At 51.1% G+C, this 17,591-nt stretch overlaps 9 protein-coding genes across 9 annotated transcripts; 4 read left to right on the top strand and 5 right to left on the bottom strand.

The window, feature by feature from the left end:
• Nucleotides 1–89: 89 nt before the first annotated feature.
• Nucleotides 90–896, top strand: AA0111_g7429 (hypothetical protein; the record flags this gene model as incomplete). The annotated part of the gene is made up of 2 exons (XM_028653763.1): nucleotides 90–266; nucleotides 312–896. The coding sequence occupies 2 exons, from the start codon at nucleotides 90–92 to the stop codon at nucleotides 894–896; spliced, it is 762 nt and encodes a 253-aa protein (XP_028504962.1).
• Nucleotides 897–1,784: 888 nt separating this feature from the next.
• On the top strand, nucleotides 1,785–2,832 carry AA0111_g7428 (hypothetical protein; the record flags this gene model as incomplete). The annotated part of the gene is made up of 2 exons (XM_028653762.1): nucleotides 1,785–1,921; nucleotides 1,968–2,832. 2 exons carry the CDS (start codon nucleotides 1,785–1,787, stop codon nucleotides 2,830–2,832), a joined length of 1,002 nt encoding a protein of 333 aa, XP_028504963.1.
• A 178-nt stretch (nucleotides 2,833–3,010) lies between these two features.
• Nucleotides 3,011–6,442, bottom strand: AA0111_g7427 (Superkiller protein 3; the record flags this gene model as incomplete). Its single annotated transcript, XM_028653761.1, has 1 exon — nucleotides 3,011–6,442. The coding sequence occupies one exon, from the start codon at nucleotides 6,440–6,442 to the stop codon at nucleotides 3,011–3,013; it is 3,432 nt and encodes a 1,143-aa protein (XP_028504969.1).
• Nucleotides 6,443–6,776: 334 nt separating this feature from the next.
• AA0111_g7426 (hypothetical protein) lies at nucleotides 6,777–7,689 on the top strand (the record flags this gene model as incomplete). Its single annotated transcript, XM_028653760.1, has 2 exons — nucleotides 6,777–7,093; nucleotides 7,143–7,689. The coding sequence occupies 2 exons, from the start codon at nucleotides 6,777–6,779 to the stop codon at nucleotides 7,687–7,689; spliced, it is 864 nt and encodes a 287-aa protein (XP_028504760.1).
• A 158-nt stretch (nucleotides 7,690–7,847) lies between these two features.
• Nucleotides 7,848–8,457, bottom strand: AA0111_g7425 (hypothetical protein; the record flags this gene model as incomplete). Its single annotated transcript, XM_028653759.1, has 3 exons — nucleotides 7,848–8,204; nucleotides 8,253–8,332; nucleotides 8,385–8,457. The coding sequence occupies 3 exons, from the start codon at nucleotides 8,455–8,457 to the stop codon at nucleotides 7,848–7,850; spliced, it is 510 nt and encodes a 169-aa protein (XP_028504967.1).
• A 316-nt stretch (nucleotides 8,458–8,773) lies between these two features.
• AA0111_g7424 (putative 4-hydroxy-2-oxoglutarate aldolase) lies at nucleotides 8,774–9,721 on the bottom strand (the record flags this gene model as incomplete). Its single annotated transcript, XM_028653758.1, has 1 exon — nucleotides 8,774–9,721. The coding sequence occupies one exon, from the start codon at nucleotides 9,719–9,721 to the stop codon at nucleotides 8,774–8,776; it is 948 nt and encodes a 315-aa protein (XP_028504968.1).
• Nucleotides 9,722–11,149: 1,428 nt separating this feature from the next.
• On the bottom strand, nucleotides 11,150–12,805 carry AA0111_g7423 (L-galactonate dehydratase; the record flags this gene model as incomplete). Its single annotated transcript, XM_028653757.1, has 4 exons — nucleotides 11,150–11,646; nucleotides 11,704–12,400; nucleotides 12,599–12,703; nucleotides 12,758–12,805. 4 exons carry the CDS (start codon nucleotides 12,803–12,805, stop codon nucleotides 11,150–11,152), a joined length of 1,347 nt encoding a protein of 448 aa, XP_028504965.1.
• A 1,080-nt stretch (nucleotides 12,806–13,885) lies between these two features.
• AA0111_g7422 (hypothetical protein) lies at nucleotides 13,886–16,247 on the bottom strand (the record flags this gene model as incomplete). Its single annotated transcript, XM_028653756.1, has 3 exons — nucleotides 13,886–16,059; nucleotides 16,107–16,184; nucleotides 16,232–16,247. 3 exons carry the CDS (start codon nucleotides 16,245–16,247, stop codon nucleotides 13,886–13,888), a joined length of 2,268 nt encoding a protein of 755 aa, XP_028504966.1.
• A 284-nt stretch (nucleotides 16,248–16,531) lies between these two features.
• On the top strand, nucleotides 16,532–17,266 carry AA0111_g7421 (hypothetical protein; the record flags this gene model as incomplete). The annotated part of the gene is made up of 1 exon (XM_028653755.1): nucleotides 16,532–17,266. One exon carries the CDS (start codon nucleotides 16,532–16,534, stop codon nucleotides 17,264–17,266), a length of 735 nt encoding a protein of 244 aa, XP_028504964.1.
• Between the last annotated feature and the right edge of the window lie 325 nt (nucleotides 17,267–17,591).

Genomic DNA, 17,591 nt, shown 5'->3' with positions numbered 1-17,591 from the left:
GATTCCAAACCACTGCGTCGGACCCCCGGCTTGGCGCGCCATAGCTTCGTTCGTGTGGGGAGGAGGGAGCTACCCCAACATCACACATCATGGCTTCTCTTCTACGGCGGGCTACAAGGCCATCGACATTACAAAGCTTCTATAGACATGGCACGCGATCCATGTCAAGCCAATTCGGCTTCCAACCGCAATGGAGCCCACAGCAACAAGACCAACAGACACCACGAGCAATCTCGCTACCCATACCTTACGTGACAGAGACCACTGTAAGCCCAATGACGCTTTTGTTCGCTTCCTATCTGACTTCGTAGGGTGGAGGCTGGAAAACTTCTGATATCTTCTCGCGTCTGCTCCAAGAGCGAATCATCTGCCTGAATGGCGAGGTGGACGACTACATGTCCGCCAACGCCGTCGCACAACTCCTCTTCCTCGAAGCCGATAACCCCGAGAAGCCTATATCCATGTACATCAACTCTCCCGGTGGCAGCGTGAGCGCCGGTCTTGCCATCTACGATACCATGAACTACATCCGCTGCCCAGTCAGCACGATATGCATGGGCATTGCAGCCTCCATGGGGTCCTTGTTACTCGCAGGTGGCGCCGAAGGCCAGCGATACATACTGCCACACGCAAGAGTCATGATACACCAGCCGAGTGGCGGATACCGCGGTAAGGCAAGCGATATTGCCGACCATGCCAAAGAGATCTTGAGAATTCGGGATAAATTAAACAAGATATACCAGTCGCATGTCACAAAGAAGAGGACATTGGAAGAGATAGAGAAGTACATGGAGCGTGATTACTTCATGGATGCGCAGGAGGCGGTAGATTTTGGTATCGTAGACAAGATACTGGAGAAGAGAGAGGCTCCCTCCAAGGACGATGAGAAGAAGTAGGACTCTCGACTATTCAGCAGCACACGCAAGATTATGACCTGAAACAACTGAAATCAGAACGTGTCTATGACCGATTTAATGCTCATCATTTTTTGCAGTAGCCTATGATCACCCCATGCATCGAACCATGGAGATGTATACTTTTCGGCTCTGGAGAGCCATCGACTATCTACTCCTATACAAACGATAACATACAAAGAAGGCTTTTTCTTTAGTTGTTCTCACACTAGACCGTAGCCCCAAAGGAATTCGCTGTGATCCAAACTGAGAAGCTAACAAAACACAAGATAGTGTATATCTTCAGGATGAGCTTTGGTGTCACGTAAATTCAAAAGGATGAATTCGCTCGTAGCAACGTTAGCTTGGCCTACTCGGTTGGCATGGCGTAAACGGAGTAATCACACATCACATATGAGCGCGAGCTAGGTTACCTAACCTTTTCTGTGCTTTTGCTTTTCCTAAGTACATGTATTACAAAACGCGGAGTATGACACGCAGTTTCTGTTCATGAATTGCCCCCAACTATGTCAGAACAACAGATGCTAACACAAAACAAGATCCTACAATCGCTTCTGGTTGGGGTGGTCCTGAGTGCTGCGCCTCACCCTTGCATAACCGCTGGAGGACGCACTTCGGCTAGGTTTAGGAATTCTGAGGTCGCGTAATCGTTTCATGAGCCTGTAATCAAGCTCCAAGTTCGACTTGTTGTTTGCTGTGGTTACACACGCACGCGTACTCGATACACGGCTGAGACAATTGTGATCCTGACGAAGTCGTAACTTTCGTATTTGGGCTGAACCACTCAGGGGTTCGCATTATAAGATATAGCGAAAGAACAGTGACATTCATAGTCACGCAAGTATACTTCAAAGTTTTCACTAGCTTATCATGCCAGAGTTCGATATCATGCCCGGCAATCCCAAGTATCCGACCGTCACCAGCATCTCGAATAAGCAAATTGATTTGATCAGTAATGCAAATCCTCAAGCCAAAGACAAACGAGTTTTTGGGTGGGACATGCTGGTGTAAGTGTATCAACCTGAGGATCCTATCAATACTCATGGTCCGTAGCTTCGACAATTCTATAATATCTGTGCTCGTCGGAACAGGCAGTGGCAAAGCAGACTTTCGTGTGCATAAGACGCTCTTTACATCCAGATCCAAATTCTTCGAGCGCGCTACTAGCAACGACTCACAAGGGAAAGGTGAATTGTTAGTAACGCTACTAGATGAAGATTCCCATACTTTTCGTCTATACCTCAACCTCGTATACGCAAATCAGCTGGTCACCAGAGGTCCAGAAGAGTGGCCGACGCTGTGTCAGCTATACATGTTGGCGGAAAAACTACAAGATACCAAATCCAAGAACCAGATCGTTGAGGGAATGTACAGTTTCTTGAATGAGCTTCTCTTCAAACCCTGGTCACCTTCTACCAGATCGAAACATTATCTCCCTGCTGTAGCAACGGCAATGCTGTTCGAGGGTATGACCAAAACAAGTCGGGTCAGGGCGCTCCTTGTGGATTTCTACGCAGACTTTGGTGACCAAATCTTGCTTCGGGAGGCGAAGGCAATATTGCCGGTCGATTTCATCTACGATGTTGCCGTCCGATTGTTGGAAAAGCGCGGCCATGTTATCTTTGGCTCACAAATGGTGCACCCTCCGTCTTACTACTACGAATTCAGGATTTCTTTGCCAGAGAATACTGGCACTGTCACCAAAGAAACAAAGGAGGCCTCGATAGACGAACGGAGCGACACGGTCAATGTTGCTAAAGCAGTGGGGAAGGACTCTACAAAAACTGACGGAAATTCCAAAGCTACCAAGCCTGACCCGAAGCTTGGAAGTCTACTCGGGACAGCTTCTCATGTGGGGACACCGGCTGCGGACAATGCACTACCGCTCCTCAAAGGGCTCGCAACGACAGTGAAATGACCATTGGACAGTGGTACGAAGACATCATTAGTAGTCGGACGTCGAAGTTAGTAGACGACACAGATACAGTATTAATGACATGTTTTAAGTAATTTCTTTGATGCAAATGAATTATTCGAAACCATGAGAGCTGTGTGGCGCTTCTCAGCGTATGCCTGCAAGATAGCCATTTTCCTGTTCAAGCACTTTGAACACACTCGGCCAAGGCACTCCAGCCATCACTGCACCAAGGTGCTAACACAATTGCCCTTTGAGCATCTCCTACGTTGCCAGTACTGCCCATGGCACCTGCCAAACCAACAGCGCTCAGCGTACCCATCGGTGGCGCGTTTCGCATCGCAGTTTCCTTCGCAAGTGTACTGGCAAAAATATCGCCTCCAGCAGCATCAGCGAGCTCAGTCCAACCAGTGTGTTTCCAAGGCGCAAGCATGACACTGCGTCGGGCCTCATCCAGTTCTTGTTCCTCGCCACCCAAACTGACTGAGATGGCTTCAGCAACCTTCTCCACTCGTGCGAGCTGATCGTCACTGAGCTCCTTGTTCGTGCGCAGTCGGTCCAGATCGTCTTTGATGGCTTCCATGGTTTCCAAATCATCATCAAGCACTGTCATGGCGCCGATGAGTGTCAACAAGCCTACATGACCTTCATGCTTCTCTATCGCGGTAAAGAGTTGGTCGCGGGCCACTTGCTTCTCGTTCTCTCCACCCTTTGCCCAGAGTACTTCAGCGAGGATGCAAATGATGTCTGGGTTGGCTCCGGTTGCCTCAAGCGACGTTCGGAAATATGGTATGGCGGCATCGAAGGAGCCGCTGAAGTAGTGTGCTAGACCAGCTGTAAGACGAGCTGATAGCTTAGTCTTTGTGATCTGTTCCTTGGACAACGCGGACTGTTCCGCGTCACTTTCTAGCTCCGAGAGCAGATCTAATACTGTCTCAGCTTCTTCCACGGCTGAATCATAAGACTCGACAGCGAGAAGGTTGCGAGACAGGTCCGTCTTGGCTTGTGCAACACGAGCCAGTGATGTCAGCGATTCTGACTTCTCATACTCTTGCTCGACGGTCTCGTTCACAGCTTGCAGAGCAGTCACTGCTGCATCGTAATTGCCGACACGCTCTAGGAACAGTGCAGCTAGGTGCTTATGTGGGATATCGTAAGGCACTTGCATGTTGAGCTGTTGGAGCGCGAATAGAGGCTGTATGAGGTTCGTGATGTTGCTGGATGACGAAGGCGAAGACACTAAGAAGTCGAAAGCTGAGACGGCATACTGCCGTTTGGTTAAGAGCAACGATGATTCCGAGAGCTCGAACGCGTGGGTAAAATGGGAGAGCGCCTCGTTGGAGTCTCCTGTAAGTAATGCAATGATTCCTTCGCCTACCCAAGCCAACGAGTAGTCAGGATCTTGTGATTGCGCTCGTGAGAAGGCGGTGTGTGCAAGCTCGTGATCATTTTGTAAAAGGTAAAGCGCTCCAAGATTCGTCCAGGTGTGCACACTGCGCTCGTTGAGATGCAAGGAACGAACAAAAGCATGCTGAGCGACCTTGGGGCTCAGTGTTGTTGTAATGACACCAAGTGAGTTCCAGAACTCTGAATTTCCAGCTTCAAGTTCGATAGCGCGTTTGAAACACTTCATAGCTGCTCGGAGGTATGTTGTTAATTTGAAACCTTCAGTGCCTTCCTGCTCTAAGCAGACATGCGCTCTGTACTCAGTCCAGCCTAGATTGTACCACGCCACAGCTTGTGCGTGTATGTCGTGCGCACAACTGGATATTGCTCGCTTTTGTGCAAGTATTGAGGCTTTGAGCACTTTTGCGAGAGTAGTGTGTTCTTCTGTAGATAGTGCAGTCAAAGCATCCTGTCCGAGCCCATCAATGTCCTTGTGCTCGTCGAAATCGATCTTCATATCCGACTTGCTGCGCAACACCTTCTCGATCAACTCTACAGGGAATTGCTTGAGCTTTTCCTGGACCCAAGTGAACAGACTGCATGCATCGCCAACAGCTTTCCAAAGGTTAAAAGCATCCGGTTTGTACTCGGTTATCGTCAGCGCAACCTCGATACCCCGGGTAGCGCTGTCGGCAGCCTCTCCGAAAAAGCCTGTCTCAACGCAATGCCAGCCCTTCTCTACAAGCGTCTGTAGGAGTGCTATCGAGACGCCGAACTCTTTCGGACGAGATGCTAATACTGCTTCGTACCCTGCAAGAGCTTCGTCAAACTCACTCAGCTCGCGGTTGACATTGGCAAGCATGTACTTGGTAAACCATCCCTCTTCATCGGATCTCTTCAACACAACGCCATCTGTAGGATTTTCTGCATAATTGAACGCGCGTGATGCTGAGTTGTATCGTCCAGAATTATGATAACTCTCGCCGAGGCCGACATAGGAGTAGTAGTCATCCGGGCTAATGCGCAGTGCGGATAAGAACGATACGACGCTCTTTTGGTATTCCTGTTTATTCATCTGCACGACACCCAATGCGGAAAAGGGCCAGCTGACACCTTTTCGTTTTGAGCCTGGGGTTTGGCGTGCTTTACCAGAGTCTACAACTCGCTGAGAAACAACCTCAACGATGTCCCACTCGCCTTGGTTGGCAAAAAGGCGTGCTAAGCGCTCGGCTGCGATAACTTCAGAGGGCGATAGCTCGAAGGCCTTTTGAAAGCACTGTCGCGCTCTTTTGCGGTCTTTGTTATAATCCTGGTAGAAGATGCCGAGCAGAGTGTATGCTGGAGCATAATTCGGGTTTGCCTTAATCGCCGCAAGTAGCTTCGCATACGTTCTTTGGCGGTCCTTCCTTGCAGTCTTTGACGGGTCGAGCTCCCATAAACAGACACCTATCCTATAAAGCGTCTGGGCGCGGAGCTCACGGCCTCGTTGCTTGGAGGCATCGAGCTGTGGGTATTCGAGATATCCTTGGAGTCGTTCTAATCCAGTTTTGTAGTCGCCTGCAAGTGCTTGACACCAGGCTGACTCTGCACCTATGCGGCCGTTTGAGGGATCTTGCTGTAGCGCCTTTTCAAGGAACTGGAAAGCTTGCTCGTATTCCTCCTCTTCTTCCAAGACCAGTCCGATGCCGATGAGTGCAGAGGTGAATTGTGGTTTGCGCTTCAAGATGGACTCGAAGATACCTTTGGCCTCCAGATGGTTCCTTGGGGCCTGATAATAGACCAACGCGGTAGCAAGTGTACTACTCAAAGCGTCGCGCGTCCTTTGAAATGACAAATCGGTTCTTTTTGCCTCAGCAGCCGCGTACTTCAAGCCTTTTCTTGTCGTTTCGACCGCGCTTTCGTACTCCTCCAAGGACAGGTAGTAGTCTCCGAGCAAGCAGTGTGCCAGTGGTGACCTTGCAGCCTCCCCAATCCCTTCCGTCATCAATACCAAGCAGTCCTCTTGTGATACGGGCACATCTTGAGTAAGAGCTACCCCTCCCTCACTCAGGTCAGGTCCTTCTCTTGAGTCGCCCTCTTCCGTTAGCGGATATTTCGATATGCCGCTGCTCAGCCAGCCAGTGATGACTTTAGATAGGCCCTCATCGGGGAAGAGCTCGACGAATTGCCGCAATGTCGATATGTCGAGATCTAGCAGGTCGTGCGCACTGTCCGCGTGTGACGCCATGACAGCAACCCGAATATTTTACCCAGCCAATGAAAGGTAGAACGCTGACAGATGCTTCAACGAAAGGAAGTGGAATTATCAAAAGCGCCTGGAAGAGTAGGCGGCGAAAAGTCGTGGCTGATGAATTGCAGAAGGGTCGAGGTTGGTGTTTGTCGTTTGGTAAGGCTGAGGACCAGGATCGACGCTAGCATGCCGTGCGTCATTGCTTGCTCTTTCGACGCTGCAAGCCCCACCAAAGCTTCCACAGTTCAATTCACTCCTTATGGGTCTTCCATAACACGAATAACGCCGTACGGACGGCCATATTCCTACCCTCATTACCTGAAACAACACTATGTCTACAAAAACCGCTCTCAAGGCCGCAAAGGCTGCTATTGGCGCAAAGGATTGGGAGGAAGCAAAGAACCAAGCGGAGGCAGTGTTGGAGCAGGATGCCCAGAACTACTTTGCCTATTTATTCCTTGGGCGCGCGAACGACGGCTTGAGCAGGTTTGAGGAAGCAGCGAAGGCCTATTATGACGCGACCAAGATCAAGCCCGACGATGCGCAGGCATGGCTAGGACTGAGGGGCATGTACGAGGGCCTCAAGGGCGCAAAGGTTGATGAGAACACTGATGTTGGCCTGGAGTTGGCACAAATCTACATGAACCTGTATGCGGTGCAGATACTGGAGATGAGGGCGAATTGCTGACCAGAGTAGCGACGACGCGCACAAGTCCCAATCAGCCATCGATAAGCTCGTCGATCATGCCCGCGCACATGGCACCAAGACTCAATATGCACGTGCGCTTAGCACACAACTACCATCCTCGCCCGTCTATTCGTACCTTGAAGGTCGCCTGCCCGACCCCTCCAAAACCTATACGCGTATCGCCGAGATCCACGAGACACAGGAGGCTTCCACAATCAAGCGCCTCATAGAAGAGAGGCGACTCCGCATCGGCGCGACGCTAGAGAATACTACCTCTTCTGTGAAGAATGAGATATATGCTGCTAGTCCACTAGAAGGCATATACGAGGAGATCATCAACTGGACGAGAGACGACGAGCTCAGGCGCGAATACGAAGAGAAGCTACTAGCTAGAGCGTACGATACCTTGATGGTGCTGCCATCGGGAGAGAAAGCAGACAAGAGAGAGAAAGTCATGAAGCTGGCACACGACATGGTCGTCATCAAGCATCCGAATCTACTGGCTTGGACAATCGAATTGGAATGGCGGAGCGGCATGGAAGTTGAGGCGTATTAGATGTCTTCACAAGATTCGGCATAGCAAGGCGTTTGGTGCATGGACAGGACCGGACCTAGGCGCCTCTACATGATTACACATATTTCCATTAAGATAATCTTCTTACGAATCAATCCCAAAAGTCAAACACCAAACGCCGCCTATGCTTGCCTCTTTCTCTACGCGTTTGCAGCCCCAGCGACCCTTCTTCGCTCTTCTACACTGAACAGACTTTCGCCTTGCTTGAGTGCATGAATGAGCATCGGCACGCTACTCGCCTTGAAGTCTTGCGCTTCACGCACTTTGTCAAGATCATCGGCGAACTCGGCTGCGACTTTGCGTAGATAGATAGCGCTGAAGTCCTCTTGCGCCTGTTTGCTGACCTTTGACGCTGCTTTTGTTTGCGGTGCAGGAGCTGGCGCATCCTTCATGACAACATCTTCGTCTGGCTGAGCATCCGGTGCACTGGCAGTTTGAGACTTCTTCTTCTTCTCTTTCTTCTCTTTCTTGGCGGGTGTCGGTGCCGGTGAAGGCTCCTTTTCCAAGTTAGCTCAGACAAACTCTCTTCGACGCGACTATAGTACCTTGGCCTCTTCTTCTACCGCAGCCACTTTTTGGCTCCTTGGGCTTGAGACATCGCTGTCACTTTCGCTCGATGACGAGACTGCCCAATTGTTAGCGCATGCCTCGCCGTCTGTTCCATACGCTTGTCGCACCTTCGGTCCTCGTCCTTCTCTTCTTTGATCTCTTCTTCTTCTCAACAACGTTTGCTCCTCTTTGCGCCGCCATTTCTGTTGTGCTGAATGGAGTTGGAAAAAGTTCGAGACGTGAATGATTGTTATCGATAAGGCACGTGCGCCGCTAAATTCAGGGTCTGCCCTTTTCTCAGTGCTGGGGTCTCTCTTGGCTCATGGATGCCTTTACGATATCAACGCAAACATTATCGCGGATCAGCCCTCATCTAACACGTGTTCGAAGCTCTCAGAGATGACAATGTATACGCTGAAAAGTGTTTGCTGCGCATAGAACATGGAAGGATCGCTCTTGCGCAATATGCAATTATCTTTATCTGAACTAATTTGGAAAGACCATACATAGACCTGATCTAACAAGTGGTCTCGATCACAGCTAGCTCTGACATGGCACTCTTTACACTAGTCTTGAGCGCCTCACTAACAGGCATGTATGGTCGCCTTGGGTTAAGCCTCTCCTCTGCACCCTCGATACCGGCTGCTTTCGCACTGTACTGGCTGACGGCGTGCTTCGTGGGCGCAATACCAGCCTTGATTGGGCTTTCTGCAAGTGCCGCCTTCCGATGTAGCTCTAGTGCTGCTTGTGTCTCGCCACTGGTATACAACTCATAGATCTTCGAGCAGACCCTTGGGAAGACATTACTGAATGCTGATACGCAACCAGCGCTTCCAACTGCCAGGCCGGCTACCATCCAGTCCGCCTGTCCAGCATACGTAGAAAAGGTATCGCCCGGCAACTCAGCACAAAGCCTTGTAATTTTCGCTACGCTACCACATGTCAACTTCACACCGACGATCTTCCCTGGGTTTTGTTTGGCAAGCGCAGCGATTGTGACAGAATCAAGATCCACTCCATTGCAGATACCCGGAAAGTTATAGATGACGATAGGCAACTCAGACTTCTGTGCGACCTCGTTGTAAAAGGCCATGACAACCTCTTTGGATGTCGCAGGCCCATAGTATGCGGCTGGCAGCAACAGCCCGTAGTTCGCTCCGGCTTCGATGGCGTCGCTGATATTCTCCATTACCTGTGGTACGGAGAAGCTCGAAATTCCCACCATGAGGGGGTAGTTGGGGCCGACAGCCTCGCGGGCGCATTTTACCAATGCCTTTTTCTCGTCGCGAGTGAGCTGGAACGCTTCAGCATTCGAGCCAAGAATGACTAAACCAGTAAGACCTGATTTGGAGAGGTATGTGAAGTACTGCTTCTGTGCCGCGAGATCCAAGGTTGCCGTGTCGCTTTCGGGAGTGTAGAAGGTTACCGCGGGGCACCAGACGCCTGGAGCTGGGGGAGGAGCCATTATGTTACTAATCGTGAGAACTGGCCCTTGAAGATTATATGCTTTCTGTACAGGTTCCGGTGACCTAGGCGGGGTGGTGGGGTATGGATGGAGCCGTAGATTTAATGTTGATGTCCAGCCAGCGTCGTTGTGAGCAACTCAATTTGTAAGACGCAGCAGATTTTGAGCGACAGTATATATAATACGGATGAGTTGAGAAGACGCAGGTGTTCATGCAGTATCGGGAGGTATGCCGTGAGCCTTGAATAGCCGCCTGGACGGAACGGTCCGACAGTCCGATAACGCAACTTCATGTCTTGCGTTGAGCCTATCTAGGTACAATCTTAGCATCTTTCACCATTCTGACGATCAGCGATCTTGAGAGCATGCTCTCTTATGGAGGTTTCACCATTTCAATTTAGGCTTGTACTGCAACGGTGATTTGAGAATGGCCGGCCTAGCTCTCACCTACCCTTAACCCCGCCGCTATTCGCAATACCTAGGTAGATTGGACAGCGTCCGCCATCCTTAAGTTATCAACGTCGTGAAGAAGCAAGATATTTATAAGCTCGAACAATGGCATGGAAACAGCTACGTCCGATATTGGTAAAGGGGATTTCATCGGCACATTTAATCCTTCCGCAATATTTCTCACTATCTGTCACCAAAACTTCTTCCACTGCGGATACTGCGGCCATTGAAAGATGATGGATGAAGGTGGTGGTCGTAAGGTACATTTTTGACATAAAATATGCAAGTTCGTATGTTTAATACTCATGTGTACAAGAGAGAGGATGTTAATAACAATAAGAAAAACAGTAGTGGAATGTGTCATAGTCGGAAGAAAGGAGTGGGATGACTTGTTCGTAAGACCCGCAGAAACAGTACTAGCTAAGATGATAGTCAAGTTCTAGAACCTGGAGTGTATACACTAGGTACTAGAGTCCAGATGCCTCCGTCAAAACGCCACTACGGAAGATCTCGAAATATCCAATCATCTTCTAGGACTGTTGGCCTAGTAGCATTCACCTACCTTACAAGCGGAGATCAAACCAGAAGATGGAGATGGTCCTGGAGAGCAGAGTAAGATATTTCAGGCCTTCAAGAAAATCCTGGAATGCATCAGGACTGTAGTTGGGGTCCTACTGACTTTAATGGCGAATTCTTCGAGTAAAAACAAATATAGTTTGTTGGAGAGCTCGAAGACCTGGAGAAGCAGAAACGCCAAACGCAATAGAGTTTGACAGTAACTAGAATATCTGGTCGGCGTTCGTCTACCTGAGTAGTCAGGAATGCACACCGATGCGAAACGCTGGTCTGGAAGCTGCAAATTCGGATATCTATCATATCCTGATGCAGTGGGATGAGTAACTATGCATATTCCAAAACGTGTAATCATTCAATGCATTAAACTCGCTCTTATTTAAACATCATCTGCAAAGCCAGCACTTAGATCTTAATGCCCTCCAAGATTGGCTTCGCCTCCTCACTCTGCCACCACCCGTCCTTGCCTCCGGGGAAGCTAAACTTGTCCATGCTTTCGGGCTTCATCTCAACTGAGTAACCTGGATCCATGGGTGTAACATAGTATCCGTTCTCGATTCTTGATGGGTGGAAAAAGTGCTCGTGCAAGTGGTCAACGTACTCCAGCACCGACTTCTTCCCTGAGACAACAACGTAGTCAATGGTAGAAAGATGTTGAGTGTACTCTGGCAGACCGACACCACCAGAGTGCGGTACAATGGGGATGTTGAATTTGGCAGCCATAAGGAGGACGGCAATGACTTCGTTGACACCACCGAGACGGCAGGCGTCGATTTGGCAAATGTCGATGGCTCCTGAGGCGAGGAATTGCTTGAACATGACGCGGTTTTGGCACATCTCTCCTGTTGCGACACCGATGTTGTAGGGCTTGAGGGCTTCTCTGATGGCTTTGTGGCCAAGGACTAAAGGAATCAGTCAATATTCAATGTAACACAAGTGAGATAAGGGAGAATGCATACCGTCGTCAGGGCTGGTAGGCTCCTCGATGAACCACGGCTTGAACTCCTTCAACGCCTTCATGTACTCAATTGCCTCTGGTACGCTCCATACTTGGTTCGCATCGACCATGAGCACATTGCCCTTGTCAAAACCGATAATCTCTCGTGCGATGCTAAGGCGCTGCTTATCTTGTGCAATGTCGCTTCCAACCTTGAGCTTGAAGTGCTTGTATCCCTTCTCCAGTGTCTCCTTGAGAAGGCCACGCATCTTGTCCTCTCCATAGCCTAACCAACCTGCAGAGGTTGTGTATGCGGGAACGGCTTGGCTGTTAAGAGCTTCTTCGAGTCGCTCTTTCTTACCAGCTTCAGATTTGGTAAGGATCTCCAGCGCCTCCTCAGGAGTGATAGCGTCGGTTATGTAACGGAAGTCGATCAAATCGACAATCTGCTGTGGTGTCATGTCTGCTACAATACGCCATACAGGCTTGCCGAGCGACTTTGCCCACAGATCCCAGATGGCGTTTACAACAGCACCAAGAGCGAGATGGATAACACCCTTCTCTGGTCCGATCCAGCGGAGTTGAGAGTCGTTCACCAGGTGACGCCATGTCTTTCCCCAGTTGGCGACAAGGGAGTCAAGTGTGTGGCCCTTGATGCGGTCCGCGAGATAGGCGATGGCAGTGCATACGATCTCGTTACCACGACCAATTGTGAAGGTCTAGAAAATGTAAGCGGATTGGAACCGGATTGTCGTCGAATCGGAATAGAACTTGAGGTAATCTGCTGTGAACAGAATACTTCGCCCAAAGCGTCAAGATAGAGGTATGACAAGAAAGCGATGTTACAAGGTATTCATCACCTTGTGAACTCATGTCTTTCCTTTTTTTGTATGAAATCAGACAGAATTTGAACTTACCATGCCATGACCCTTGAACTCAGAGTCTGTATGTAAGATACAGTATGCCGAAGAGTAGTCTCCCGCTGCGTTCATAGCATCGGAACCAGTCTTGTCAAGGGATGTCTAGTCCAGAGAGGTCAGCTCTGCCTTCAAATTTTGATCCATGATAAAACGTACCGGAAACCGCACATCCCTCGTCTCAGCACCTGTGATTGTAATGACCATTGTGATGTTCTTGTTGCGTTGCTATCAACGTTCGGAACTATCGGAATGTAGCGTGAAATACCCCGCAAAGCTTCCAGAAGTTTGAAGCAAAGTCTTCAGGATGAGGAGTTAGAGGATGAACAAGTCAAGACTGAAGTTGATTGAGCGAAATACTTATTGGAACTCAGGATCTAGACGGTCTATTTAACTGGCAAGGCATCCGGCGCAAACCTCCACGTACCTCCACACCAAATAGTGCCAACCGCCCGCAGTCCGCGCCATCGTGAGTTTAACCCCACTTGCCCCTCATCATTCGTGGAAGAACTCGTCGCGCCACTTGTCTGGGGCTGGGAAAACCGGGGCATCTGGCAACGTTGCCCACGGTTGCCGGCATATTATTTACCTCACACGTGAGCTTTTACAGTGCTACACCCCACGAACTATAGGGGACCCTTGCTTTGCCAGGAGACTCCAGGTGCTTCGCACCTAGGCGAGAAGCTTGGACTCGACCGCGCATGACAATGCGTGAGGTGCGAAGGAGAAATTAAGAGAATAGCGGCCGTGACGACCAGGCCGGGTATGTCAATATAAGGCCCGTCCTTTACTTACTCTTGCACTTCGTGTACTATCGTGGAGCGTGATCAAATACCGCGGCAAACATGAACTTACCGGCCGCGGGGAGGCACGAGTGGATTCAAAGGAGTAGTCCAGTCCGAGGAGCATGAGTATCAATGTTGATACTCCAAGTCGATCATCATTGAGCACACGCCATACCAGAGCCGCACGCAACCACGGACTCAACTACCATCCAGCTTGGGACAATGGTAAGAAGACAACAAGCCTGTGCATTAGTGGTGTGACAATTGAAAGTAAAAGGACGGACCTGGTATGACTCCTCATCGTATCCATACACCCATTTATCTACACTTCGTTCGTGATGCAAGATCCGAGGACCCTACAACGCGTCAATAGCTACCCAGCACGAAAACCCCAGATACTCACTCGCCCGATTCCTGAGAATTGCAAAAACCACGAAAGTGGTAACCTGGCAGACAATATCGGAGATGGACTCTTCTTTTGCATGAGCGAGAGGCGGCACGCTCACTTAATACCCCTCTTCTCTGTCTCACTGTAGTAGATGACCATACGCCAAAGCTTCTTCACAAGAGACTCTGCTTCGTCATCGAGAGCGACTTCCAAGTTCTCCACAAGTGGTTGAGGTGCGCCCTTACTTTTCAAATGGTCCACAATAGCGTCGACAAGCATCTCTTCTTGAACACCTGTGAGCTCAAGAACCTTGTTTGCAGCCCACTGCTTGATGTCTTTGTCGATGTTCTTCTGAGGCAGATGCTCCCAAGCAACGGGCCATTTCCACAGGCCTTCCTTGTCGTTGGGAATGTCGCGTGCCAGCTGCCGTTGTGCTTCTTCGATTTCTTCCTGTGTAAGATTGGCACGTACAGCAGCGTCGAAGTTGATGGGCACAAGAGTTCGCTTCTTAGAGCCGCTTTGGTCTGTGAGATCTTCGTCCTCGAGCAAGTTTTCGACATCCGCTGCGGTTCGACGAGGAGCGGCAGTCTTTTCAAGCTTCTTGGCTGCAGCGCCAAGGGAGATCTTGAAGTGTGCTGGCTCGCGCTGCTCCTCCCTGCGCATAAGCTCCTCTCCATGTTCTTCCAAAAAGGCATCGGCCTGTCCACGGGCATGATCCTTCTGCTTCCTCTGTGCCGCCTGCTCGCGTCGCTCCTGCTCTCGATCGATAGCATCTTCCTTGGCCTCTTGGCCGCGAACCTGCTCGCGGTCGCGGATCCAATCGCTGTGATCGCGGTAATAGAGATCGCGCCTTGAAGCTGCTTCCTGATCATCGTCAAATTCTCGGAGTTGCTTCGCCTGTGCAGTACGAGCCTTCTCGCGTTCCGCGTCCATGTTCTTGAAGTAGTCGTTTGTACGTTCGACGGAGGCAAAGGTGCGACGCTCTGTTTGGAGCCAGCGCTGGAGTTGCTTCTTGTATGCCTCGTCAGCATCTTCTGCTCGCTTCTTCTTGCGACGGCGCTCTAGTTCCGAATCGCTGGCCGAGTCGTCATCATCCTCTCGGTTAATGTATACGCCATTGTTTATAGCACCACCATTGACGAAGTTGACTCCGCCTTGGTAGTCACGCGGGAATTGGGAGCCCTTGGGCCCACTGGGGGCACCTTGAACACCCCTCTCTGCTCTTGGGCCAAGTGGTACGCCATTAGCACCTCCGGGACCAGTAGGCGCAGAAGGTGGTGGCGATGCACGCCTACCACTCCGCTTGCGCTCCTCTGCCTCCAGTTCTTCTTCCTTCAAAAGTCGTTCTCTATCGCGTTGATTGGAACGATCGCGGAAAGCAGCAATCTCTGCGGCGACAATGTCACGCATTTCTGCTGGAATATCCGCAAGCTCATCCTCACCGTTGGCAAGGTTCACAAACGCGACTTCCACGTCTTCACCATCTTGTGCCTGCGCATCTTGCATGGTTGTGTCTCCTGCGTAGTCGACGTTGGGTGCGCTTGGTGGATGGAAGAAGCTGGCGAGAACCGATGAGAGGGCTTCCTTTGCGCTATCCAGCCTGAACTGAACTGTAGCTTCGTCTTCGTTTCGGGTCTTGCTCCATTCCTCTGCGTACTTGATCGAGGCGTCGTCAACCATGACATGCAGTTGTGTCGTCTCCACCTCGTCCTGCTCATCGCCTTCGGGTTCGGCTTTTGGCTTGCCGGGCTTTTGTCGCTTTGTAGGCACACGCACGTCTTTGAATATCTCAGCGGCCGTTTCCAAACTTTGGGCGTCTCCAAATTCGGCAAAGCCAAACGTCTGAGGCTTGTTGTTGGCATCGGTAGCCCTCGTCCAGCGCACGAGCTTTCCTGCCGTCTCCAGAATGCGCTCCATGCCCTCGTCGCCTCCAACGCCATCGGGAATGTTACCAACGAAGATGGTCCGTGCAATGTCTTCGCGTGAAGGAGGATTGACGGGCTGGACTCCGTCTCTGCGATCGCCGTCTCTGTCCATGCCAAGGCCACGACGACCGGGTGGTGCTGCATTGTCCCTTCGGCCGCCTACAGGGCTGTCGACAGCACCACTTCGTCCTCCCTGCGTTCCTAGACGGATGACGGGCGCATTAAGATTGAAGTTGGGCATGTTCTGGGGCGCTTGCCATCCGGATGGTAGAGCGCGTGGTGCGTTCATGGCTGGTGGACCTTGGGCATTCGCGACACCGGGGGGAGCGGCTACACCTGGAGGAAGTGCGGCGCCTGGCGGACCTGTGCTGTTGTTAGATCCTCCATTATCAGTTGATGCGACTGCTTACCCATTCCAGGCGGTGGCATGCCAGCCATGCCAGGTGGAGTGCCTGCGAAGCCCGGAGGGCGGTTGTAGCCCGGAGCACCTGCGCATGTTAGCAGAGTTCGCGTCGCAAGGAATCGCCCGACGTACCAGGATAGCCGTACATCTTGGATAGATATACAGTCGCGGAACTCGATAGGGTTGTTTGGGGGAGCTACTAAATTGGATTGTCGAGGTGCTCGTCGCGTGTTGTAGTGAGAGGCAGAAGTCGCAGTTGAGATTTGGAGCTTCGAGAGACGCTCGGACCACCAACTACCTACAGCGCCGACAAATTTGGGAACCGCGGCGTGCATGACTTCCATCATTCACCGCAGCCAACCCGCAATTGCCCGCCGCGAGCACCCCCAATCACTTCTGCCGATGCCAGGATTGTAGCCACAACATTTGAAGATGGCATCACGATCGCTGGGCGAGCGACTGCTCCGTCCCTCGACCTTTACACGCATACCGCAGTCCTCGAGACAGACAACACCGTCCTGGACATGTCAACGAACCATATCGAGATCGCCAAGACAACCTGCGCAGCCACAGAGGAAGCAAGCAGACCAAAATTACGTTCCCGAGCGAGCAGCCGCAAGTCCACAGCCCACCCAGAGTGAGACGTCACAGACGATCAACTCCATGCTCGGCGGTACGACCACCAACAGGGCACCATATATGCCACGGGGCGCAGCACCTACCTCACCAGCCAACCGCGTCTTTGGAGAAGCCTTTGCGGGCACCCAGAGCAGACGGCCTGCCCACAAGCCAGGCCTGAATTTCGATGACATGGCATTGTCCGACGACATAGCCAACCCAAGTCTTGCCAACAAGCCTTCCGGTGCGGCATCGCTCGCTGTACAACAGGAAGAGACGTTTTCTCAGTTCCCACGCTTGAACCCCGTATACGGACGTACTGTAGAGTTGGATCCTAGCCGCGGACGGGATATGGTGAGGGGTATTGGCATGCTGGGGAGTCTGATGGCAAGGAACCAAGTCAAGCGCGACTTCAACAAACAGAGGTTCCACGAGAGAGGCGGATTGAAGAGGAAGCGATTGGCGTCTGAGAGATGGAGGGCGAGGTTCAAGAAGGGTTTCCGCGACGTGACTAACCGGGTGACAGAACTAACGAGGAAGGGATGGTAAACATACATGACGCTGATTTGATGCTTCGGAATGGCGGGGATATCAACCATGTATGAATCCAACGTGTACATAATGTACTATAACTGCATTGCATTTGCATAATAAGCACTGGGTGCTTACCGAACTGATAGCTATCGAGATATTATGACCATCTCCGAAGCATACGTCAACCTTGACACGGAAGCATATGATTTGCATCTACTTTGGCCGTGAGGGTGAAGACTAGATTGCGGAGCTGGACCGGGAGTCTCTTGCCGCGGACGGGCACAGGCCAGGGACCTCGATTCGCGTACCCAACATTGTCCAAGTTGACACATGCACCTCG

Source organism: Alternaria arborescens (genome assembly GCF_004154835.1).
Source record: "Alternaria arborescens strain FERA 675 chromosome Unknown contig_17, whole genome shotgun sequence".
Classification (NCBI taxonomy): domain Eukaryota; kingdom Fungi; phylum Ascomycota; class Dothideomycetes; order Pleosporales; family Pleosporaceae; genus Alternaria; species Alternaria arborescens.
Note: the sequence above shows the minus strand (reverse complement) of the source record. Positions and strands in the feature narration are given on the sequence as shown.